Source organism: Epinephelus moara, chromosome 5 (genome assembly GCF_006386435.1).
Source record: "Epinephelus moara isolate mb chromosome 5, YSFRI_EMoa_1.0, whole genome shotgun sequence".
Lineage (NCBI taxonomy): Eukaryota > Metazoa > Chordata > Actinopteri > Perciformes > Serranidae > Epinephelus > Epinephelus moara.
The window spans coordinates 24295066-24322108 of NC_065510.1; the positions used below are offsets into that span (position 1 = coordinate 24295066).

General features: G+C 43.1%; 1 protein-coding gene across 3 annotated transcripts in view; it reads left to right on the forward strand.

Annotated features, from left to right (window-relative positions):
* Window positions 1-25963, forward strand: part of fat1a (FAT atypical cadherin 1a) — an 87207-nt gene extending 61244 nt beyond the window's left edge. For 2 of the 3 annotated variants that reach the window (XM_050045622.1, XM_050045623.1), the window contains exons 11-29: window positions 533-729; window positions 860-1013; window positions 2456-2689; window positions 6094-6480; window positions 8145-8359; window positions 10811-10948; window positions 11145-11288; window positions 13999-14196; window positions 14859-15455; window positions 15651-15873; window positions 15975-16106; window positions 16245-16402; window positions 17300-17768; window positions 18490-18643; window positions 18966-19076; window positions 19188-19831; window positions 21248-21385; window positions 23251-23286; window positions 24331-25963. In XM_050045622.1, the coding sequence (XP_049901579.1) occupies window positions 533-729; window positions 860-1013; window positions 2456-2689; window positions 6094-6480; window positions 8145-8359; window positions 10811-10948; window positions 11145-11288; window positions 13999-14196; window positions 14859-15455; window positions 15651-15873; window positions 15975-16106; window positions 16245-16402; window positions 17300-17768; window positions 18490-18643; window positions 18966-19076; window positions 19188-19831; window positions 21248-21385; window positions 23251-23286; window positions 24331-25004 (5003 nt within the window). In that variant the 3' untranslated portion in view covers window positions 25005-25963. The remainder of the gene's footprint in view (window positions 1-532; window positions 730-859; window positions 1014-2455; window positions 2690-6093; window positions 6481-8144; window positions 8360-10810; window positions 10949-11144; window positions 11289-13998; window positions 14197-14858; window positions 15456-15650; window positions 15874-15974; window positions 16107-16244; window positions 16403-17299; window positions 17769-18489; window positions 18644-18965; window positions 19077-19187; window positions 19832-21247; window positions 21386-23250; window positions 23287-24330) is intronic. The other variant, XM_050045624.1, reaches the window with a different exon arrangement.
* Window positions 25964-27043: the final 1080 nt, after the last annotated feature.

Below are 27043 nucleotides of genomic sequence, written 5' to 3' on the forward strand. Positions count from 1 at the left end.
CAGAGCTTAGGGGGGATCATCCGTTTATGCCACTTAATATGATGATAATATCTCATCTTTGAAACATTATACAGTCCTATTATCTGTTAGGAGTCTGAGTTATCGCCTAATCTGCCGAAGCTCAAGGCAAATATTAAGGTCATCATAATACAGAAATGTATAATTATCTGAATAATGCTTTGAAATAGACTGGGGAAAAATACTTCCTCTGGTGCTAATTAGCAAGTGTGAATAAGTATGCCAAGTCTGGGAATATCAAGAGGACTCCAAATCCAGTGTTAGTCCATGTTCATTTTCTGTTGTTTGTTTGTGTAGCAAACATATTTGATTTAGAAACAAGAATTTGCTTTGTGGAGTAGTGATGAATACTTAAAAGATGGTTTTAGGAATTATTGATGGATACTTAGAGGAATGTGGTTTAAAATTCAGGACAGACCTTTATCCTTGTGTCTTTTTAATGACTCCGGCTGCTTCCCTGCCTGTGAGTTGTTGATCATTCTGAAGTGGTGTATTTCTTTTTAACACCAAACAGGAGGGGACCCACTTGGCCAATTTGCCATCGAACACATTCAGAATGAATGGAAGGTCTCTGTCAGGAAGCCCTTGGACCGTGAAGAGAAGGACAATTATCTCCTTAACATTACTGCCAGTGATGGCATCTTCACTGCCAAAGCTGTTGTGGAGGTCAAGGTGCTGGATGCCAATGACAACAGCCCAGTGTGTGAAAAGGTAAAGTACTTTTTTTTTTTTTTAATTTACTGTGTTGTTATTCCAGCACTTAATTTGCTGCGCCCTTTTCTTCTTGGAAATCACTTTAATTTCCTCCCCTTTTTCATCTTCTCTCTCTAATGTCCCGCAGTCCCTGTACAGTGAGAGCGTCCCAGAGGACTCCCCTGCCGGCAGGCTCGTCTTGCAGGTCTCTGCCACAGATGCTGACATCCGCTCAAATGCCCAAATCTCTTATGAGCTCCAGGGAGTTGGCTCTGAATTGTTCATCATCGACTCTGATTCAGGTGTGTATCTGTTACTGAAATCAATGCTTGTAGCTTGTATGTATGAAGAAGAGGGTTGATTTTGTGATGTTTTGTGGTCTGTGTAAAATAGTAATTCTTTCTAAATGATTGCTACGTTTCTCTGTCCTTTCTTTTTGAAGCCTTTTTTGTCCACAGTCATTCAGTTGTTGTCGCAGGTTACTCTGAATATTAGGAAGCAGTATGTGGGACACACACATTAAAGCCTCTCATGAAACACCATTGGCCCTCTGCTTCGAGCCGCAAAATAAAAAAAGCAGCTCAGCATGACCGCAGTCTTACATTCTACACTCTGAAGATTTGAGAATTGTGATTCCTCTGCAAAATGTTAGTGTTTTTTTTTTTTTATTTGTGATTCTGTATGTGTGTGAATCACTATCAGAGACAGAAGAGGCAAGCATGTTTTCTTGTGCCCAGTTGTTATTTACTTATTCATTTTTAAAAGAGCCGAGAACATTTCCCCACGGGGCAACTGAAAGACCTGCAGTGGCACTAAAATACAGAGTTGCACACTTAAATTGAATTTATGACTGCTATACTTCTTGCCTGCAAATAATTTCTTCTGGGAGACCCTTTAAATCAGAGATTCCATCTGGCTGCTGTGATGAAAAAAGAAGAAAGAAGGTGGGAAAAAGAAAGGAAAACAATGCCAGTTAATCACTGCCAACCTGTTTTTAAAATAAATGCAAAGTTAAAGCACAAATAGACAAAACAAACTAAGCCGGTAGATTTAGACAGCTATACAACACGTCTGCTGCCACTGCACAGAATCCCGCAATAATAGTGAAATTTAGCTTTAATATGCCGAGAAACGAAAACCAAGGCAACAATACCATCCAGCTGTCTTTTGGCAACCTTCAGTATTGAGTTTCCAGCAGCAGCGCTACTGTTATGGAGAGGGGATGTTATTTTTTTTCTCAGTGCAGACAAGTAGGATTATTGCAGATGAGGACCGCCAAGAGGCTGCGGAGTTTTCCAGAGAGGTTGTGGTAATGTTGGCTGCCTCACATCCCAGGACACTTCCAAGCTGCTCTTAGCTGCCAACTCTGATGGTTTCCTTCTTCTCCCCCCCTCCACACTCTTCTTTGCCATCTTCTCCCCTCTCTCACACTTCAATTACTTATTTATTCACCTCTTCTCTCTCTTGAAAGCCATCAGTTGTTTGGATTTTTTTTCTTGGTTAGTAGACAGCCGACAAGAGGGTCACAGTGTTGTAGAGCAAGCATGGTTTGTCCTCTTACACATAAACTCAGTCTCTTGATTCTTGATCTCTTGTGCTTACACACATTTTTATGTCCGTAAGTCGATTTTCTTTCTTTTTCTACTCGTTTTAAAAATAGCAAACAACATCCCTCTACTCCCCAGTGAGTTTATGTCTCTATGTGTTTGTACTTATGCTCTAAATTCCTCTGTCTCACCTTCAGGGGAGTTGAAGACGCTACAGCCCCTGGACCGAGAGGAGCAGGATGAGCACAGGTTCAAAATGCGGGCGGTGGACGGAGGAGGGCGATACTGCGAGGCTGACATCCACATTACTGTGGAGGACGTCAATGACAACCCGCCACAGTTCTCATCCGATCCCTACACCTTCACGGTCTTCGAGAACACAGAGATGGGGACGTATGTGGCAAAACTCCAGGCGAACGATATTGATACTGGTGAGTTTGACAGACCTGTCACACCTAGTTACAGTCACTCAGCTATGTTTTGACAATCTCAGTTCAGGGCAGCGGTTTAATGAGCAGATTTTGATTTTTCTTTATTTTATCACTTGTCAAACATCCTTTTAGGTCATTTAAAAATTATTGTTGAGGATTTTATTAGAAAAGAGAAACAGCTTCAAACACCGTATTGCTCATTATTGCTGTTAGTGAAAGTAAATTCAGTTGCAGAACGAGTATACCAAGAGACGTCTCACTGATAACAAGAAATTAATATATTGATCGGTATGTTAGGCTCAAATCTTGAGCCCGTAAGGGGGATTTATACTTGCAGACCTCACGCCGTAGCCTACGCAATTGGCCTTCGCCGCTGCAAGCATTTATACTTGTGTGGTGATGTGTCTGTGTCACTCTGCTGTTACACCACCAAAACACTAGCTTATGAACACTCTTGCTGAGGCAATAAAAAGTTAATTGCAATTAATGGCAAACAAAGGCATTACTCAAGGTCACAATAAATCCAAGAACATTTTAAGCACCATGCTGTAAAGAATGCATATGTGTCGTGGCTAAATGCTGACTCACAATCCACAGGTCATTATCTTCCCTTTATGCAACTGCATTACACTAAATGGCAAGAGGGAAGGATAACAAATGTGGAATTTCATGAATGATCAACCCCTCAAATTAAAAGCTCCATTACACTCTAATGAAAGTCCTCTCTCTTCAAGCTGAATTCTCAAAAGGGCTGATTGCAATTTTCCATTTGCCTGGTGCAAAGCCACAGGGCCACATATTTATCTCCACCGTCTTCACCTTTAAGCAGGCACTGCGAGCCACTGAGAAGCCAACACGTGGATAAGACAGAGAACTTAAACCATGCAGTTAAACAGTCATTTAAGCTCCCGGAGACTTTTATCCAGGAAACTATTGGACCTGCCGTTCCAGATTACACCTTCAGTTTACTGGAGCAGGAACCATTCCGGCCCGTTCACTGTCAGAGAATCGACGCCTTCTCTTTCTATTTCCCTTTTTCAGTCCCTCGTTTTGGGTGGACTGACAGCTTGACAGACTGAAAGGGATGCTAGGATTGGGTCCCTCAGAGAGAAACCTGAAATGGTGAATGGAAAGCGCTGGTATTAAGACATTTCTTCCCCGAGGCTTTGCTGGCACAAAATATGCTTCACATTTTGAATATCAAGGATAAGGGTACTTGAAGGAGGGGTGGAGAAAAGAAGGTGCTTCCTGCAGTTTAGCCAGGGGCAATAATTATTTAGAGTTACACTGAGTGAAGGCAGAGGAGGATTTGATTAGTATTTCTCTCATGTGTGGGTATCGCACACACAGGGGGTTCTTTTTTTGCGTGTTTGACTAGTGTTTTTGATTGAGGTGCAAGCTTGAAGCACAACTGGCAAGTCCCAAGCAACATGTAGAGTGTACAAGAGGAACAGGCATTGTAGCTTTGACCCAGTTCACTCAGGCTTCAGTCAACTGTCTTTGCAGGCAACCATCAAAATGTGAAGCCTAATGTATCCCTCATCCGAAGAGAAAGGAGCTGCTTTAGCCTCCATCGATATTTGACTCTGCATATCTCTGCGAGGACTAAATCTTGGCACCGGCTGCTGTGTGCCACTGCCTCCATGATCCGTCTGCCCATTTGGCTGGAAGATGTTTGATACTTACCCACATTGCTGCTGCTCGGTTCAGCCTGCTGTTACAATCTCTGAAAGGCAGCACTTATCAGTGCAGGATGGTTATGAAGCAGACAGACAAACAGATCCAGACTGGTGGCCTTGATCTGTGATAAACTAAAGTTATGCGAGCACACATTCCGTCTTTGATTCTACTTTATCCTTTATCACTCAGCCTCGATCCGAGTGTCTTTCCTTGCTCTCTGTGCTGCCTCGCTGTTGTTATTTTCTTTATTCGATTTCTCATGTCGCTCCATTGTGGAGGAATTTAATCATGTGCTGCTCTGTCCACCGTGGTGCTGCACCAGACAGCACCAGCACATGTTCTTGACCATCTTGCCTCCAATACTGAAAGATGTCCTAAAGTGCAAGCTGACCTCAAAATGAAATGTGGTTGTTGCTTTAAAGATCAGTGTGCAATTTGCCATGTTTACTTTTAGCAATATGACAGAAATTTACATGAATAAAAGTGCAATATTGTCTTTAAAATAGGGCTGCAGCCAAGAACGATTAATGATTAATTTCTTGTTTTTTTTTCTATGAAAAAACACAACAAAAAAAATTGTTGATAGCCCAAAAAATGATATTCAAATTGTATCTTTTTCTTCAAGCACCAGTCCATATCATTATATATGACAAAGAAATTGTTGATTCATTTTCTAGCAACTTTAAATATCACAATATTTTTGAATACCTCGATATCGATATTTTAGGGTCAGCTATAGGTGCTTTCTCAAAATATTTACACTATGAGGTTTTTGATAAGTAAGTAATGTGGATATAATATTTAAGTGGGTAAAGGCAAAAGGCAGAACAGGTAAAACAGTTTGGTAAGTTGAAAAAATTACATCACTTTACTGTAATGCAGCTTTAAAACCAGGAAAAGACAACACTTACAATATATCGATATCTAGTCTCATATCACGATTTAAATGTAATATCGTCATATTGCCCAGCCCTAATTCATCTTTACATTGATATTAAACATTCCAGCCAGGGGCCTAAGATGAGCACACGATGATAAACAGCATTTTAGGCAATATAGCCATTCGAGATGCAGCACAATTCACTTAATCACCATTAAGCAGTTGTCTCAAAGATGATCAGACCTGATAAAAGTGATGGGAAACCATATAAGCAGCGCTCCCCATGGTAGTGTCTCCAGCACGGTAATGAGATCCACAGAGGACGGGGGCACTTACCTGATAAATGGGAATATAATAGCGTATTCCAAATGGGGGCCACCTGCAGAAAGGCATTATGATTATTATTGTGATCCGTCTCTGTCTTGTTGCTGGGAGCGTCTTGCTAGTGGGAGGACGTGAGTGATGAGGATGGCATGGATTAGACGTTTACAGCTCCTGTTTATCAGAAGCTGCGTCAAAGATGGATGTTTCGGAACGAGAACAGAGGGTGACGATTTTAATCATTCAAGAATCAATACATCAATATGAGAATCAATTTGCTTGTTACGTCCCGTACTCACAGGCGTATTTCTCTTGATGTTGCTTTCAGTCTTATTGATGAGGATAACATTTTACTCAGCAGTTCAAATGCTGAGATGTGGGAAGCAACATGAACAGACAGACAGCCTGACAGGATGTAAGCTGAGGTGTCACATCTTAACGACCAGAAAAGATCGTCTACACTGTAAAAATAAGTTTCAAGTTGCAAAAACCAAACTGAATTGTGCCTTTTCTGTCATTCCAGGTCTCAACAGCGACATCGTCTACTCACTGGCGGATTCCATCGATGGATTTTTCTCAATCGATGAGCACACCGGTGTGATAAGCCTGGAGCGCCCCCTAGACCGCGAGCTGCAGTTGACATATGAGCTGAAGGCCCGCGCCAGTGACCAGGGCTCCCCACGTCTCTCCTCACTGTGCCAGGTGGTGATCTCCGTGCTAGACATCAACGACAACCCGCCGGTGTTCGAGCACCGTGAATACACGGCCACCGTGTCTGAGGATGTGATGGTGGGCACACAGGTGCTCAGAGTGCAGGCAGCCAGCCGGGACACGGACGCTAATGGAGAGATCTCCTACAGCATCATCAGTGGGAATGAGCACGGCATGTTCAGTGTGGACCGGCGTACTGGTATGTAGCACCATGAAATGTGTTCTTTTAGCTTAGCTTTTACTGTGCTCTTAGCTTTTCACTGTGGTGGTGAAACAAAAAATAACATAATTCCAATTTAATTATATTTGATACTGAATTCTTAAAAAAACTTTGATAACTAAATTAAATGACATTTTCACTGTCACCACAATGGGTTAAATGTGCCCTGTGGAGGTTTGACCACTAGTAGCGCTGTTGAGCAGTGTTTTATTAGTGGTTTCCTGTTCTGTTTATATCATGTAAACAAACAAGGAAGTGCATTCCTGCCCTGGTTTCACAAAGTTTCACTGATAAACAGTTGGTGTCTGTTGTGTGCAAAGAAGCATAGCAATTTGTTAACAAAGGCTGTGATGAGGAAGACAGAAAGCATGAATGTAAACTAAAATTAGGAATGCACAATATTCAATTTTTGCCAAACATATGAAGATATGTTCCAACAAATTTTTGCCCTTCGACAACTGCTGATACAAATATATATGCACAAAATTTACCATCTAATTGCAGAGAACATCAAGTCTCTCCTGTAGTGGAATAAACATATTATTATGCCTACTCTTATTTTGATGGCCAACTGGTAGATGCAGACATAAAATGTAATGTTTTTCAAAATGCACACATTCACTGGGCAAAATCAGAGTACTACTTCAGCTTACGTTACATGTAAATCATGCCATTTTAATTTTATGTAACACTTTAAAACAAAACTTTAAAATTCATCCAACTTTAACAGGCTTCCTTTAATTTGACCAATTTCAAGTAATTAAAGTTACATAATTACTGCGTCATCACTTTCGCTGATGACATGCCGATATTATTGTGCATCCTTAACTAAAAATATAATTTTTGCAAGTGTTATACGAGAAAGGAAATGTGTTTATCAGGTTTGTTAGGCTTCAAGGATACACACCATATAGATTTTTTTAAGTCCACAGGACACAGGAAGTCAAAACATAAAGAGCGTCATCGCACATGCCATCTAATTGTTGTTGTGTCTACACAGTCTGCATTCCTGTCTTTAACATTATCATGACATCATGCTGAAATGCCATGGGGACAAACGGCTGACAAATGGCAGTGTCATCAAGCGAGCACCTTATCCTGTGTGTGAATTTTTACAGATGAAATAGTGGTAATGGAACTGCAAGCAGTGCTCAGCCATCACGGAGTGTCACTCAGGTTGAGCTATGATTGGGAAGTTTAGTCCGTGCAACACGACACTACAGGAAAACAAAAATTTGATACTTTCCTGTTGTCTCGCTGCAGGCAGTAATTCAAGTTAGAGCAGCTGAGCCAAGCATAACTTTTGAATTTCAAATGAGAGTCAGTGATGGATGACTGTTTGACTTCTGGTTTGCGGTGCATTTCAGCTGAAGATGTTTGCAAGTAGAGTTACAAACCAGCTGAAAGAATGTATGACAGGAGCAGAGGAAGGAAAGACTCGCAGCAGGTTACCCCCTCTGCAAATAATGCTGCGAATACAATACATAAAAATAAAGAAGCACAGCGTTTGGCACCAAAATGACTCATGTTTTTTGATATATTCTTTTTTAAATTGAGATATCATACCAGTATTGAAGTGTGTATTCCAACATGACACCAGGTCTCCCTACCTCTCTGACTTCCTGCTGTCTCTTTGTCCTTAGGTGACATCTTTGTGATTGAGCCGTTGGACTTCGAGGTGTCCCATGAATACTACATCACCATTGAGGCTACAGATGGTGGCTCACCACCGCTCAGTGACATGGCAACTGTGAACATCAACCTGACTGATGTCAATGACAATAGACCTGTATTCAGCCAGGACATCTACACAGCCGTCGTCAGCGAGGATACTGAGCTGGGAAAGACTGTGATGGCGGTAAAAATACACACACACTATCTTGAGGGACAGAAGGTGCTTGTTGTGGGAAAATAACCCATAATTACAAAAGGGAAAAAACTGCATGCAGGGTGGAAGACAATTTTAATCTCTCGCTCTGAACTTTCCTACAGCCAGATCTGCCAGTTCTTTCACCTTTGTTCATTTACTCCCCTCCCAGCCTCTCGCCTCTCTGCCCATTACTCACTGCATACACTATCACATATCTGCACCTGTGGCAAATCACCATCTGGTGGCACAGCTAAATTAGCACCAATGCTCTTCATGCTCACTGCACCCCTGTTCGCATGCATTATCTGACACACATGCTCAAACAGTCTAATTGAAAGGCGTTTGACTCATTAAGCCCTCTCTCCTAGATAAAGCATTCCCTAGCTTTTAGCATGTTCCATTTCTTTCCCCATCTATTTCTGTCTCTCCCTGCTGCCCTCCTCTCCACCCTTCCCTCATAAAAGACCTCTGCTTATGGCCATTTATCTGTGTGTCTAATGTACCTGAATATAAATTACCCATCAGAAAATTAGATTTTAATACCTGCCATTGTCTCAGACTTGTAAATCTTCACTGTCTGCTGATTTCCCCGGAGATCCCTTTCAATATGTGACGCTTGGTGGGTTTTAGGACTGTGTGTGTTTTAGAGGAGGGTGCACAGGAGGGAGAAGTGATTGTAGGCATCTATATGATTTTAGGGGTGAAACTAATGATAATTTTCATTATCGATTAATCAGCTGGTTATTTGTTTGATAGATAATTAGTCGTTTTGTCTATAAAATGTCAGAAAATGAGGAAAAAGTTGAAGGTGACATCTTCAGATATCTTACTTCGTGCAACGGTCTAAAACCCAAACTGAAAATCTGAGACATTTGAGTAACTGGAACAAGAAAATGTTTGTCATTGTGCTTTAAAAATTACTCAGGCGATCAATTATCAAAGTAGTGGCTGATTAGTTTGTGGAGAATGACTCATCGATTAATCAGCTGATGGTCTCTGCTTTACAATAGTGCTTTAAAGGTCCTGAAAACTTGATTTCAAATCCAAATTATTTCTTTCTAACAATTAATATTCATTAACAAACAACAATTAATGATACATTTAAGAATAAATATCCTTAGTTACTATTCGCTAAAGTTCAGACTAAAGATTCGTGATGGGACGAGTTGAAACACAACACTTCTCTGTACTTCTGTTCTGATTGCAGCATTTCAGATTTATTTTGTGGCTGAATATACTTTGTAGCTTCTTAAGATATGAATGAGGATAGTGATAGTGAGATACTGGCTACAGTTGCATTTGTAGTACAGTCAGATGGACTGTAATCATAATAAATATGCCTCAGTAATATAAGTAAGCAGCGCCAGTTAGTTAGTCAATACGCATGTGTGTGTGTGAAGGGGCATAAGTACATACAGAGAGCAGCAGCAGCGACCCACCATTCGACACCGACACACTGTGAGGACAAAAACAGAAAGCTCGGCAGGGACAGAGCACCTGCCGCAGCAAGCGAACACACCATCTGCAGTCATTTTGACCTGACCAGCAGACTTCACTACAAGCCAGTTGGCAGCCGACTTGAGTCGAGCTCAGACGGTCAGTTCACACCACTGAAACTTTTCTCTGCAACGCTCAAAAATGGTTTCATCTTGTCGTGAATCTTTGGTCTGAACTGGGCTTAAGAGATCAACACTGAAAAAAAATGGTTCATTTGCTTCATCAGAACTGTGTGCGCAATTTTCAACAATCAAATTCTGATTGGTGTGTGGAGTCCCACCCACTTTAAAAAAAAGTGACAAGCACAGACACAAACACAAGAGGAGAAATCACCTCTTCTCCATTTCGCAGGTAATTGTGTGTTCAGGTAGGGACCCCATCAGCTGATTGAGAAAATAGGTTTTTATGGCTTTCAACACGCGTTAAGGTTGTCAAAGTATTGATACTTTGAATCTTCTCTGATACCATGTGTTCAAAAAATTTGCTCTCCATAAATTTTACATTCCATAGTATCAAACGTACCAAAGCTATATAAAAAAAACAGATTAGATTAGATTTTCAACCCAAGGCTGCACTGATGTAACAACAGGGGAGAAAATCATCTCGTCATCAGTCTGTGGCTGATAGAAATTCTCTCCAGCAACAAACCCATCACGTGACTGGGGTCATGTTTTCAGTAACTTTTTATGTATCAGCACTATGGGCAGGTTGCTAGTAAAAAAAAATTCTAATCCCCCTCCTAGGACTGTTTTCTTTTTGATTTGGTATCAAAAGAAGTATCAAGCATCCTTTTTTTACTCGGGTATTGTATTGAAGTTCAAAATGCTGGTGTCATGACAGCCCTAGTTAACACAACATGTACAAACAGAATTGTTACATTGCCATGTAAAGCCACATTCACAGATTGTTGATTGATCTTTTCTTTGTTTGATCGACCCAAAGGTGATGGCTGAAGATGTCGACGGCCCCTCTTACGATCACGTGCGGTACGCCATCGTGGACGGTAACCAAGGCAGCCCCTTCACCATCGATCCGCTCAGAGGAGAGCTTAAAGTTGCTCGCCAGCTGGACAGAGAAAGAGTAAGAGAAACAGCAGATACAATGCTGACTGTACACATGGAGTTTAATCCACTGAGGAACTAATTGCTCTCTATGCAGAATCCAATCAGAGTCATGTCAGGCCTAATAGGGAAGCTTGTTTACTGATCTCTGCTGCATTATTGCTTACAAAAGCAGCTTTGCCTTTGTATGGTAATTCTCTTGCTCTCTGTCTCAGACTTCAGGGTACACTCTGACGGTGGTAGCCTCAGACAACGGGGTGCCCCCTCTTTCCAGCAGCGCCATGATCAACATAGACATCTCCGATGTCAATGACAACCCACCGCTATTCTCCCAGGCCAACTACAGCCTTATCATCCAGGTGAGAGGGGGAAAGGGGTCAGTGTAGATGGCTGATTAGAGGTGGAAAGGATGAGACTGAGGTAGATGGAAAGGAAGAAAGTGAGGGGGAGGTGCAGGGGGAAGGCAGTGGACACAGAGAGAAGGATTAACAAGGAGGAATAATGGGAGACTGTGCGACTAGAATGTCAAGAAGCAAGTAGGAGGTTGGAGCAAGAACAGAGGTAAGGACAGAGGAGGGAGAAGGGGGGGCGAGGGAATTAAAAGACAGAGGCTGCATCTTAAGTATAGGAATTCAGATAAGAGATGTAAGGGAACGGCTGTAAGGCAGTGGGAATGTGCAAGATACTGAGCTGATAATGGATGCTTGTATGAAGTAAAGGAAAAATGTACCAGAATGAGAAGAATGAAAGGAGATGAATCTGTGTTCCAGTTTGAGAGATAAAAAATAATAATAATTCCAAAGGTCGGATGGAAGATGATTTCTTTTCCAATTTTCCTGTCTGTTTAGAAAACTGAAAAAAAAGCAATTTAAAAGATACTGTGGGGAGGCTCGGCACATATTGTACAGAGCTCCGGCACTTCAGGATGAAACATTGTTTTGCCTCTGAAAAAATCCTTACTGGCTTTATTTTACTTACTATGGATCCTTGATCAAAGTGAAGCACAAAATCACTCTACAACACAACAATAAAGAAACACGGGGCACACACTGCGCACACCAGGAATATCAAGAGTCTTTTTAACACTTGAGAATAAAAGTGCGTTTTGATTTGGGACTTGAAAGTGTCAACATTAGGGATTGATCAGACGCCCATTCAGGGACACAAAACATTAAAGACAAAGACTTAATTTCAACATTACCTTTTACTGATCAGAAGCCGAGCCACAACATCATGGACCAGCTGTTCTGTTAATAACAGAATAATTAGGTCATCCATAGCTTTGCCCAAGTCTTTAAAGCAAAGTCAATCAGTATTATATATGCAATGAGTCAAATGACTGTATGTGGTGGTGATCAGTTTTTTAATTAAAGGAATACTTCACCCAAAAAATGACCATTTGTATATCAATTACTCACCATACAGCAAAACTACATCAAAACATCCATTAACAAACTCCCACACAACTCGTGCAGTATAATCCAAGTCTCATTTATCAGGTCGTTTGCTCAGTGCTTCCCAAACACATGCGAGTAATGCACCTGAGTAACCTGAGTGCGTTTGAACTCATCTCAGTGTTATGCACGAGCAGAGTTCAAATGGAAGGACATGCAGAAATGATTCAGATAGTAAGGTTTTAGGGAAAATGCAAGTGTTTGGGAAGTACTAAGAAAAACTGGATAAATAGGATTTGGATTTTAGTGCAAGTCGAGTTGTGTGAGAGTTTGTAAACGGATATTAAGATATGATTCTGCTGTCATTAAAAACAGCCCTGCTTTACTTCAATTCATCAAGAATGTTTGTTGATATGGTGATATGTTCTCCCCTGAGGCATGCGAGAAAAACAAAGTTGTCTTTATGAATTCAATGTAACATTGGGTGAGTAGTTGACATAGAAATCCTTTAAAACAAAAAGGAAAGCTTTGGTTTGTCCATTTTCAGCTGTAAAAAAAATTCCATAAACCTGTTTATACCTGGTATTAACATGTGTGTTGGGTGATCTGATCACAAGGGGACAGTGATATATACAAGTGTAAATGACCACCAAGACGCTTTGTGATCTGATCATTCAAACCACTTTCCAAGGTGGTCTGGGACGCATTGGACCATTGAATCTTTTGTAGTGTAAACACTTATTTGTCCAGATGCATTCCAACAAGAATTTCAACATCAATGCAGGACATGATTGTTGTTGCTAACACTCAATAACTTGGCCAATTTACAATGAATTGGATGACGTGTTGCGTAACCATGCATCGTTTTGTCCTGTGGATGAGACGTGTTGAATTCCGGTAACAGCGATATCTTCAGTTGTACCGACACAGCTGCTAACGTGACTAGCCGGTGTGGACGTAATGACTGTGAGTGTGTAATCTTAAGTGCTGTATCATAGGCAACTGGACTTGGTTGAGTTTCTTGAAGATGTTTCGCCTCTCATCCAAGAAGCTTCTTCAGTTCTAACGGACTGGGGCAGAGTCGCAGGCTCCAAACCCTGTGTGGTTGTGAACCCTTATAGAGTCTTTGAGGTCACAAGTGAGTCGTTGACCCACCCGGCCATCTTGTGTGTCATTAGGGTTAGATGGGTTCAAGTGAGAATGGGTGTTAAGTCGTCTGGGGAGGGATCCCAAGACTGTATTGTGAGTGGGAGATAAGTGGTGTTGTAGGCCACCTCCTCTGTTTAACGATGGTCGTTCCAGTTTAGAGATGACTTCTTCTACGCCTCTTTCACACCTCCCTGGACGAATGAGAATCTTCATTGTCAGACTGTGACCAGGGCCCTTTGACCCTTTGCTGCAAGTCTGTAACGAAATTGGAACACAAGTGATGTACTGGAGACACATGATAGACACAGATGTGAACGTCAATGTGTCGGCTGTCCACTTGTGTTCAGATCACTAGAACACATATTAACAGCAGGTTTAAACAGACTCAGACTCAGTTTCTCTCACATCAGCAGTGTTCTGTGGGTGCATCTCTTATCTTTTAGAAAACATTACAGAGCCAAAGAGCATGAGGAGAACCGCATCCTCTCATCAGAAATATTAAACATGCCTCTCTTGTATCCCACAGGAGAATCGACCGAAAGGCACAAGTGTTCTTCAGCTCACCGTAACCGATCGGGACGCTTCCCACAACGGCCCACCTTTCGCCTTTGCCATCGTGGATGGGAACGAGGGCGATGCTTTCCACATCAATCAGCAGGGAGCTCTAGTGGCCGTGGGAGCGCTGAATAGAAAAAGTAAAGAACACTACCTACTTCAAGCTCAGGTGAGTCACAGCGCTGAGAAGAAACCACAGTGGAGAGGTTGTATTGATTTAGCCGTCATGCCACAGCAGCCCGATCTATTTGTCTTCCCTCTTTTCCCTCTCTGTGCCTTCTCTCCATCATGCTATCTCTTATAACCCTCCCCAACCAGTCAGTGTTCATCTCTCCATCTTTGAAACCTTTAAACATATTCTAACAACAAACAATTGTCTATAAGAATTGAAAGAGGCATACAGTAATGCTGCTGCATCAGAGAGCATCTCACAGGAGAATCATAAATCAAAGACATTTGCTTTGAGTTGGCATGATGGTGTGTGTTGCTGGGTGTTGATGTGTCACCTTAGAGGATAGAACACAGGGAAAAAAACGAGTGGGCAGACGGGATATGAAATGTAAGTGCGATGTCTTGTTACACACGAGATGTACACTCAGATTTGAGTCACGGTTGTTTTTTGGGTTGAGCTGATGACCATGCGTGTGAGAGTGTGAATGTTAAAATGCATGATCTGTAGATGTTGGCTTTAATATCCAGTGAACCTACAGTATGTAGATGCTGGCAGCTTAAGGATACCACTGAAGAGCTTGATTGCCCTCTGCTGTTGGAAAAATAAAACTTACAGTGCACATCATTTCCATATGTCTCCTTTTCCTCTGTCATGTTCAGGTGTCAGACAGCGGCAAACCCAAGCTCTTTTCCACCGCTTTCATCAGCGTACGCATAATTGAGGAGAGCGTCTACCCTCCTGCCATTCTTCCACTGGACATCTTTGTGACCACCGCCAGTGATGAATACCCCGGAGGTGTCCTGGGCAAGATCCATGCCACTGACCAAGACATCTATGACACTCTCACCTACAGCCTTGCCCCCTCTTCCTCCTCTTCCTCAGACGAGAGTGGTGCCTTGTTTTCAGTTTCAGCCTCTGATGGTAAAGTTATCGCCCTACGACCACTCGACGTGGGCCACTACCCTCTCAACGTGACGGTGACCGATGGACGCTTCACCACAGCAGCCGACGTCACCGTGCACGTCAGACAGGCAACTCGTCAGGCTCTGGACAACTCTATCGCAGTGCACTTTGCAAATATCGCCCCCGAGGAGTTTATCGGGGACTACTGGCGCAACTTCCAGCGGGCTCTGAGGAACATCGCTGGAGTCAGGAGGAGTGAGGTCCAGTTAGTGAGCCTGCAGCCTTCAGAGCAGGGAGATCTGGATGTGCTGCTGGCTTTAGAGAGATCTGGGAGCCCGTACCAGTCTCAGGAGGTAAGCCAAGATTACTTTTTATGTCTCTAGAGGTTCATCTGTCGCAGATGGTACCAGAGTGTTTGTTGCTAGGCAGCATCTAAGGACCATCACTCAATTAGGCTATAAAACATCAGAAAAGTGAAAAGCGTCTTTGAGATAGATATTTTGTCTGTGACGGAGAAAAGCTGATTCTCATGTTTTAATTGTCCTCAGGTCGTCTTCCGTAAGCTGAACTCCTCCGCAGCTGTGATCGAGGAGATGACGGGCGTTCGGATCGTGCGGGTGGTGCAGAAGCTGTGTGCGGGTCTGGACTGCCCGTTAAGCTTCTGCGATGAGGTCATCTCCCTGGACAAGACTGCTATGTCCACATATAGCACGGCTCGCCTGAGCTTTGTCACCCCGCGACACCTGAGAACTGCAACCTGCCAGTGTGAAGGTAGACTGTTACACCACACACACACACACACACACGTGCATTTACACATTTCCTGCCTGTTAGAAACACCTTTTTCTAAATGGAGGTGTGTTTTCATTTAGGTGGCAGATGTCCCGTGTTGAACAACCTGTGTGAGAACAGCCCCTGTCCTGAGGGGATGGAGTGTGTGGCAGATCCAAGAGATACCGTGTACAGCTGTGTGTGTCCAGAGGGCAAAAAGGGCAAATGCTCTGGTAAGACATCCCACCTTTTAATAGTCTGTCTTCCCAGATATCTCTTTGTCCTTCACTCGTCTCTAGCTTCTTCTACCTGTACCCTTTATTATTTTTCCCCACCCTTATTATTAACACATGTCTGTTACTTGTTATCAGATGGCCACTCACTGACGTTCAGCGGCAGCGGCTATGTGAAATACCTTCTGATGGAGAATGAGAACAAGGAGCTGATGAAACTCTCGCTGAGACTCAGGACCTTCTCCAGCCATGCTACTGTCATGTACGCTAAAGGAACCGACTACAGCATCCTTGAGGTGTGTATGTGTGTGTGTGTGTGTGTGTGTTTAAAGGTATTGGTCCAGCCTTATTACTGAGCCGTAACCGTGCATTTATTCCTTCAGCTTCTTAAAAACCGAAACGATAACCTTCGCTTATCATAATTAAGTCTAGACTGACAGTCCCTCTGCATTTCTGAGCTGGCCTCTGTATTACTGCCCAGCATTTCCATATCAGAAGGGCTTAATAAACACATAACTGACCCTGACCGCCCTCCCATGAGACCATCCAGCCATGTGTACCAATCAACTATGCTGAAGGGTTCAAAAAGCCATTTTAAAACCCCTTTCACTTGAGGGACTATGGGAATGTGGTGGTGGGTTGAAGAAAAAAAAATCTCACACACAAGAGCTATTTTAGTGCTGGGAGGGGAACAGAAAGCAGTTTTCCACACATTCCTTTCAGAGTCTGTCTGGTGTAGCAGTCTGCATGCCAGACTTTAGGCTAAAACCTGGCTGGCAGAGAAGCAGTTATTGTTTATCAGGCTGCCGTGTGAGGCTTTTAATGTCTCCTAACTGTTTGGAGAAGGGCTTGTTTTGTTTCGAGGCACCAGCACAAGGTATATGTTACGTAAAGATCTCCTGTCAAGCTTGTGTTGCTAGTCGACATTAGTCTGCTCTATATCAAGATAAGAGTCAAAATTATTTCATGGCTTGGTAATACATTGATGCACAGTGTATTTTCTGATGGGGAGGGATTTATGACTGTGTTAGACATTGATTTATAACTGTGGCTTGATGATTTGATTAAGATTTTTCCACCGAAGTTGTAATCTTGAGGACTGTGAATGAAAAAGCAGAATTGATGAGATAAAAACTTCTGCTCACTGCTGGATGTTTATCGTGCTCTAACTCCTTTTTTTGTGACTCTGACAGATCGTGAACGGCCGTCTGCAGTACAAGTTTGACTGTGGCAGCGGCCCCGGCCTCGTGTCAGTCCACAGCGCTCAGGTTAACGACGGGGAGTGGCACACTCTCACACTGGAGGTGGATGGTAACTACGCTAAGCTGGTGCTGGACCGGGTGCACGCAGCCTCAGGCACAGCACCGGGCACCCTGCGAACCCTCAACCTCGACAACAGCATTTATTTCGGTGGTCACATACGCCAGCTCGCCTCGGCTCGCCACGGACGCAGCTTGCCCGTCACCAACGGGCTCCGCGGCTGCATGGAGGCCATCACCCTGAACGGCCAGGAGCTGCCTCTCAACACCAAAGCTCACCGGGCCCACGCTGTGCTGGAGGACATAGTGGACGTCACCCCAGGCTGTGCGCTCGCACCCGCCGAGAGTTGTTCCAGCAACCCCTGCACCAATGGAGGCAGCTGCACCTCGCTGCCTAATGGAGGTACATTAATGTCCTGCTCAGCTCATTGCACTCAGAGTCTCTCTGGTGTAGCTTTAGGTAAACTTAAGGCTGTCCTTTTAGTATGCTTTACGACCTCAGTATCTGTACATTATGTTAGGTCTCAGCGAGTTGAAGAGGAGTTTTAGTTGTGCTCTAAATCCCTAACTGCAAATCAAGCATAGTTTCCTCTTTGCTACATGCTACTGAAACAGATTACCCTCTTCTTTTATTCAAGACAGGCTATTAGAGTCAAGCATCTCCTACCGTAGCTTTGCAGGACCTCTCACTGTTTTCTTATGTGTTCCTGTTGCTGTGTTAATTTGCAGTTAGTGCTGTTTGCTGTTATTGCAAACTCAACACTTCTGCATCTGTTTCACATTAAAAACCTGCCAGCGGTTCAGGGGGCATAATCCCTCACCATCGCTGGAAGGCTCTTTGTAAAACATCTGCAGGATGTGTTAAATTTCAGTTACATCAGCTGAATTTAAAAAAAGATCACACTCCAAACAGCATGCTCAGCTCATCATTGTACTATTGGAATTAATATGAATATGCAGAATTTAACAAGTGAACAGTTAAAGTAAAAGCACCAGGAAATTGTGTTTATACGTGGCTCACCTTTAGCTGTTTAAAGAGGAAATTCACCTCCAGTGATTCTTCCTAAACTGACTGGGACTTGAGAAGTTTAAAAATGTCATTGTCTTGTTTCTAAATTCTGCAGGCTACTTCTGTAAGTGTCCCGCCTCGTTCATGGGCACCCACTGTGAGATTGGCATAAGCCCTTGTGCCTCCAACCCCTGCCTGTACGGGGGCACCTGTGTACCTCGTGCAGAGGACTTCTACTGCCAGTGCAGAGGGCAGTACTCAGGACAAAGGTACCACAACCTTTTTCTGTTTGGTTTTAAATAGGAAAAGTGAACAATTTCTTGCTGCATACAGCATTGATGCCATGTCAGTATGATGTTGTAATTCTAATACTGAAATAAATACTTAATACTAACGTTTAACGTTGAGAAGTAGTTTGAGTTTGAACCTGCATTTTCATGTCGGGGATTTTGTAGATCTGTATTCATGAATTATATCATACCCATTGCTTGACACTGTAGTATATCCTTTCTATGTTTGCAAAAACACATTTCAGAAATGCAGTTCTCATATATTTTTTAGGCTTCTTAAGTGAACTTGTTTTGAATGCAGGTGCCAGTTGGGGCCGTACTGCAGAGACAACCCCTGTAAAAACAGTGGAAAGTGCATTGACAGTCTGGACGGTCCAGTGTGTGAGTGTGAAACAGGCTTCCAGGGTGACAGGTATGTGTTCGAATTTATAAACTGAACACATTAAATTATTCAGTATCTACACCTTGACACTCTTGCATCAGTGGTTTTTAACACCTCACTAAATTCCACTGTGCCGTCCAGGTGCCTGAGCGATGTGGATGAGTGCATCAAGAACCCCTGTGCCAATGGAGGCCAGTGCCAGAACACATACGGCTCCTACAAGTGCAACTGCTCGCTGGGTTTCAACGGACAGATGTGTGAGCTCCGCGCTGAGGTCCGCAATGAATTCATCTCCACTTCCTGGAACATCGGCCTGGAGGAGGTGATCGGCATCGTGGTCTTTGTGTCCAGCATCTTCATCCTGGTCCTCCTCTTCATCATCATCCGCAAGAAGGCTTGCCGCAGGAGGTCAAAGAACAACAACGACGATAAACATCTCGGAGGCTCAACAGCGCCTCACTCCTTCCTGCAGAGACCTTACTTTGACGCCAAACTCAACAAGAACATCTACTCCGACATCCCGCCTCAGGTCCCCGTGAGGCCCATCTCCTACACTCCCAGCATTCCGAGCGACTCAAGAAACAACTTGGACAGGAACTCATTCGAGGGCTCGGCCATCCCGGAGCATCCGGAGTTCAGCACCTTCAACCCAGACTCTGTGCACGGACACCGCAAGACTGTGGCTGTGTGCAGTGTAGCACCCAACCTCCCTCCTCCCCCTCCCTCCAACTCTGTCTCAGACAGCGACTCCATCCAGAAGCCAAACTGGGACTATGATTATGATGGTAAGTCCTCAACAGCTTGACTTACCTGTGCCCAGGCAGGAGGTCCAAATTGCTGCTATTATGACTTGTGCTGCATTTAAAGCAAACAATTCAAAAGTATCATTGAGTTTCAGCAAAATCCTATCATGATAATGTTTAGTTTTAATTCTGGGTAACACGATTTTATGGGTCCATATTTACCTAATCATTGTCTTGTGAATATCCGGGAAAGGACGATGTAATTTGGTCCTAATTATAGGAAAAATAAAGGCAATGCTGAACTGGAACACTTCAGTTAATTACTAGTTTAACTTTGTCTCTATTTCCTCTATAATTGCGAATCAAATTATGAAGCTCCAGCCAGGAAACTTGCTGCTAAATTCTGTTGTTCAAGTTCATCCCAAATTAAATTTAAAGAAAATAGTGGTGGTTTTACATGTGATAATGAAAGTGTTGCCTTATGCACAACAGTGGAGCAGAAATTCTTTGAACATTAATCACATTATATCAGAGATTTTGTACATATTTGCCATATTGTGATATATGGACAATAAGGCCTTTCCACTCAACGTTTCACAACATATTACATTCATAAACACACCACGCAAAGTGCCAAAATGTTCATCAGGATCTCATCTAATCTTAACACACACACACACACACACACACACACACACACACACACACACACACACACACACACACGCTGATTGAACAGCTTTCAGGAACAATTTGGGAGCAATCTTGCCCTTATGTGGACTGAAGGAGTCAAGGATCAAATCGCTGAGTGCTTTCAGACCTAGAGCTTGCTGCTTTGCTCCAAATCAGGGACTAATTTTGTTACAAAGTTGCTTAATTGTCTAGAGTTGGTTCTTGTTCTCATGGCAGCATTTACAAGCTGACCAGATCAAATGCCCTGCGCTATGGAGGGACAACTACATGGGTTGATTTTAGCGCTGGTCATCGTGTACTTTTTACTTTGTGTGCTTTCATACCTGCCCTGTTTAGTTCGGTTCAATCGAACTCAAATTCGCTTGTCCCCTAAACGCGGTTCATTTGTGCAGGTGTGAACACTGCAATCACACTCGGGTGCGCACCAAAACAACCAAACCAAGACCTTCTGAAGAGGTGGTCTCGGTCCGGTTACAAAGAACTCTGGTGCAGCTTGTTTGTAGTGAGAACGTGTTCTGACCTCGATCTGAACCAACTGCATTCACATGACACATTGTTTGGGTTAAACATGAGCATGTTACAGTCCTGGAGGATTATTAATGTGCACCTCCTCCTGTACTGCCTTAATATGCACATTCAGCACATCCAATGCATCAAAACATTGTTTTCTAGTTGGAGCCGCGCCTCGTTTTCAAACTGTATGGTTTGCCATCTCATCTATGTATGTAGGCTTTCACTAAAATCAAACTGTGCCGTCTCTTCCAGCTAAAGTGGTGGACTTGGACCCGTGCCTGACCAAGAAGCCTGTGGAGGACAGCGCCTGTCACCCCTACAACACCAGGGGCAGCATGTCTGAGGTCCAGTCCCTCAGCTCCTTCCAGTCAGAGTCCTGCGATGATAACGGTATGCTGCCATCCAGAATGTTAAAACCATCCCTCTTAGTCATACAAAGAAAAACTAACAAGCCAGCCTAGTGTGAAAAATGCCATGTTTTTGTAACACGTACATGTATGAGATGTCGTTCTGCACCTGGGATGAGTTATTGCTTTCTTTTCTTTTGTTTTTCTTTTGTGTGATCAGCCTGCAGGGTTTTGCAACAGTTACCTTTTGTCTTGTTGATTTCGATGCTAACTCTTGTTTCTCTGCATGCTCAGAATGGATGACCCAAATGGTGGCTCTGGGGTCACATGTTCTTTTCTCTTTCTTTTTGCTGCGGGGCTTCAGCTCCCATATGGATCAAATCAGTCCACAGATCCAGAACAAGGTTTTAAATAGGGGGGTCCAGCCTGTAAGTCCTCAATCACTGCCGGTACAGACGGAAGCAATCACAACAACTTGTTCGGTGTAATTCTCCCGGGATGATAGACAGAAATATATATGTATTTAACAAACAAACAAAAAAAAACAACGCGACCCTGTTTTCTAATCTGTCGTGTTCGAAAGGAATTTGATGACTTACTCAGGAAGCAGTTATGTTCTGTTTGGAAATCACTCACAAGGTCATCAACTTTGACAACTGTCTGCCTTTCATTTATTTTTTAATTTACAAGCATGCCTTTTCTCCTTCTTTTGTTTGTCTCTTCTTTTTTTTTCTCCGAAGTGTAGCTACAAACGGATGTTTAAAGCAAACATCAAGGAACATATCACAAGGGTATACACACATACGTTATGTTCTCCTGTTATTTCCTCCTCATATCTCACTTATTACCCTGTCATTACCGGGATATCACGATGGGGATTGTGCTGCTCATAAGTCATCAAAACCTTCATTTCTTACCTCGAAAACTGCAAATGAATCCTAAATTGAATTAGAGATTGAATATTTCCTCTCTGTTTCCTCATTTCCTCGGTTTGTTTTCTAAACACACACACACAGGCTTTTCTCTGTGTTAGGGTTGGAAATGTGTTTATATCTCCGGGGAATTTCACTGATTCTTCCATCTGTACTGTCAATGGCACCCCGTAGCATCTCAGTATGTTGTTGTTGTGTGTTATCTTGCACAAACAAAACCAGACCCTCCCCCTCCGCCCACTGTGTCACCTTCCACCATTGTCTTGTGCCCAGCCATGAAACACCCCCCCCTGACATTCAGTGTTGATACAGAAAAGATAAAACCTGTCCAGCAACACGGACAAAGACGCTCGTGGGAAGTGTCGCTTGTGTTGGCACCACTCCCACCACCATGCACTCCATATGTCTTCTTGTCTTTTGAAATTATAAAAGCATTTGTACTAATGCTAGCTCTCTTCCACCCACTCTCCCCTCTCCTGCCTCTCACAAGCCTCCATAGTGACTGTAATCCACCTTGTCAACTCTGCTGTTGACACGGTGGAAGGAGAAGGTACTCTTTTATTGCTTCCATCTGCCAGTAGTTTTGTCCTTGGTGTTGGGATGTGACGTGCAGGTTATAGAGCTGCCATTATCTTACACTGACAAACCTCATCCAAGCCTGATGCACTCCTTTCTAGATTCAGCCGCTAATTAAAAAGATATGCAAATAAACTCAATTAAACAGGCACAGAAGTGTTGCCTTCAAGTCCCACTATTGATCTTTGACAACTTTTGATTACACACCTCAAGTCTGTTTAAGAAAATGGCAAAGTTGTTGTCCATTAATTAACCTGCCGCTCTCTTTTATCATTACCGTGTCTCTCAGTGTTTCATTGTCCACATTTTCATTGGTGTTCTCAGCCCATTGTTCTCTCCTCTCAGGTTTTAAAGTGACTTGTTCTTTCTCTCTTTCTCCTCCTCCTTGCCTCGTATAAAGAGTCTTTTTTGGCTCATGATCTCAAGAACCCAAGAGGTGACTTTTTACATCTTTGTTTGCCTGGTGTTCACTGGTGTTCCCCCCTGATCTCGTCCCCCCCCGTCTAACTCTTAACCACTAACCCCAGAGCTTAATGAGGAGAGGGTTAAGGCCAAGCTGCTGTGACACTGAGCGCTCTCTACGTCACGTCTGACTCTGTAAGAGTGTTTATCGGCCTGAAAACATTCCCATGCATGACTTTGATGCTGTGACGTTAAAGAAAATGTTTATGTAATTATTATATGATCAAGGGTTTTGCTCAGTAAATAATTTTTAAATTTAACAGACTGGATGGTGTGTGTGTGTGTGTGTGTGTGTGTGTGTGTGTGTGTGTGTGTGTGTGTGTGTGTTTGTCACAGCATTTATAGTAACTATTTTCAAAACACTTAAAACCCTAAAATTGAAAGTATATATTTAATATGATTTGTTTGTGGTGAAGGGAACGACAGCTCTGTCTTTAAGTCACGGTGAAACGGAAGTCAGGGCGTCTTTATCTTCTGTTTATTATCGTGTTTCCATGTGAACACATCACATGGGCAAGATAGAATAGCTGGAGGGACTTCAGTCAAATTCATTAGGTGTGTTACAGCAGGGATTGATATGTTGGGTGGGGTTAGCTTGTCACCATAAATCATTTGATTTAATAAATGTATGTATACACTGAAGAAAACTGAATTTTTTGCTATAAAAATCCTCGATTAAGTTTTTTTTAAACATATTTTTGGCACATAACAAGTTAACAGATAATTGAATAAATAACACAGAGACAGAACTAGGTGATAATAAATGTATTTTTTATGTCACTGTGTCTTTAAGTCTGTAAATGTGTCTGCAGTGTGTTAAAAAGTTGCTCTCACAAAGTGGTGTGTTTATTAATGAAGGACTCATCGTGTTGGTGTGTGACGTGTTGTGTTTGTGTTGCATGGCGTGGGGTTTTTAACATTAACATGATGTCATTTGGTGGATGTAACTAACTGTACTGTGTGTTAGCTTTGGTGCGGAACACTAACGAGTGTGTTTGGGCTCTTCCCTATCAAACAGGATATCACTGGGACACATCTGATTGGATGCCAAGTGTTCAACTTCCTGGAATCCAGGAGTGCCCACAGTATGAGGTTGTGGAGTCGCCCGCCCCTCTGTACAGTGACCCCAATGCCATCGACACCGACTACTATCCCGGCGGCTTCGACATTGAGAGCGACTTCCCTCCGCCGCCGGAGGACTTCCCCACAAACGACGACCTGCCGCCACCACCTTTGCCGGAGTACGCCGACCGCTGCGACACGCTGCGGCCCAGAGATTTTGACCTGCCTGCGACCGGCCCGGGCGGCCCGGCTGGGGTCCGCCAGCGCCCGGCCCTGCCCCAGCTCTACAGCCTTAACCAGTACCTACCACAACACTCCTACCCAAGCGACGGGGGCGACACCGATGGCCAGGGTGCGACTTCCACCTCAGGCACCACCACCCCAGCTTCCACCATGGGCGCCGGTGGCTACAGAGGGGGCTACCCTTTAGGTTGTAGTCGGGACTTTGACTCCTCAGCTCTGGACAACATGTCCATGTCTCTGTACACGTCCACAGCCTCCTGCTCGGACATGTCAGCGTGCTGCGAGGAGTCCGAGGTGATGATAAGCGACTACGAGAGCGGCGATGAGGGCCACTTTGAGCGGCTGGCCATCCCTGCGCTGGACTCCCAACAGCACACTGAAGTCTGACACTGGATCCAAACAAAAGTGCCTGAACCCACAGCTACACCTTATGTTAACCCCTCACACACCACCCACACCAAACACGCACAGTATGTGTACACAGAAAACACACACACTCATACACACACACACACACACACACACACACACACACACATGAATTGAGTCTGAACACGGGTTGTTGAGACTGGTTGTGAAGGCCAATCGGCTGAGAAGATCTCATGAAGCTATGGGAGAGACTCTGTAGCATCTCAACATCTGCTCAGTCCAACTCCTGCCCCTCTGAGTTGGCAGTGCCATCGCTTTAACTGTCATCATACACAGGAAGTGGACTGTCTGAAGGGTCAACATTTCAATGTGCAACAGGAAAAGCATCATGAGAGAAAAAAAAAGAATATTTCACGTCAACATCTTCGTTTCTATAAATAAAACCAAGCAAAATGTTTTTATACAAGTCCTCATTTTCAATGTAAATTTAAATGTACAGTTTTGATTTCAAAGTTTACTAGGTTTTGTAGATATTCTATGCTTTTATTTTCAACAAAAAAGAGTTAAATGGTGTGACATTATCAGCCTTACTGTGCTTACATTCACAAAAAAAAGAGGAAACATTTAAAAAAAAAAGAGAGAGGAAGAAGAAAAGAGCGTGGCTTTTCCGAAACACAGTGTACTCGTAACGTTTATTGTCTCCTGCTCATTTCAAAAAGGGTCTTCAATGAACGACTGCATATTCTTGTGTTGTTTTTTTTATTTGTTTGTTTGTAAATTTTGACTTTGGAACCTCTTTATTTTTCCACCAAGAAAATGGGACCCAATATATTTATAGTGCAGAGTTATCCATGGACACGTGACTTTTCCAGGTGTCTATGTGTGTGTGAGCAACGCTATGGTCTTGTTAAGGTTTTTATTGAATACTGCCACAAGCTCACGCTTTCCTACTGGCAATAAATTATTCCTAAAAAATATCTCCGCTGTCTGCGTGCAGTTATTTACTAACTGTATTTATGAAGAGAACCAGGTTGTTGTGGTAATCTGATTTAAATAGGTTTGCTGTGTTGTTAGTGCATAGAATAAATGTTAAATGTCTGAAGGCTGGAGCACTGATTCAAACTTAACAGGTCACTTTTTATTTAAGTTGTAATTGTGTCCCGACGATTATTTGAGAAAATTGTTGTCAGATCAATCTGTAATGAAAATAATCTTTATCGCACTATATGTGATATATGCTACCCAAGGACGCTTTACAACAACAAAAATAACAATCTAGCAACCAAAAGCCAGGGTGCACAGGTGTCTTTCCAGTGCAGATTTAAAAAATGTCCAGTGTTGGCGCCTGGCGAATCTCCATAGGGAGAGAGTTCCAGAGGGTTGGGGCTGCCACGCTGAAGGCTCTATCCCAGAATGTTGGCCTACTGGTGTGAGGGACGTTGAGGAGACCCAAGTCAAACTAACTAAAAAAAACTACAAAACAGACACAAACAGTGATTCATGAAAAGACTTACGATGAGAAACATAAATTAACATTTAATGTCTGAAAAGGAGAAGGAAGCAGCATGTTTGTCTAGCCCTGCCCCCAATCCCAAACTATACTTATCCATCACTAATCAAACTATAACATAAATACACTCACTATCGATCAACCGCACATTTGCACCACTGCACCTCTTCATACCTGATAACCAATATTACCCTGGGTGTAAAACAAATAGTGGTTAGAGCACTTGTCTTCCATGTGGAAGCTCCAGGGTTTGAATCCTGCTGGGGTCGACGTCAGCAAAGGCACGCGGTCGCAAGAGGTTCCCACAGACGAATCAAAACAGGTCAAGATTCCTTAAAGGGATAGTGCACCCAAAAATGAAAATTCAGGTGAGGTTTTAGAGTCCATTAGGTGGAGTTGTGTTGCTACCCACTCTCCCCTTGGATCTCCACAAGTGTTGTGAGGACTAAAACTTCACCTGAGCCTCCCTCGGCATATGGGTGAGTAGATAATGGCTGAATTTTCATTTTTGGGTGCACTATCCCTTTAAGGAGTAAAACCGGAATCT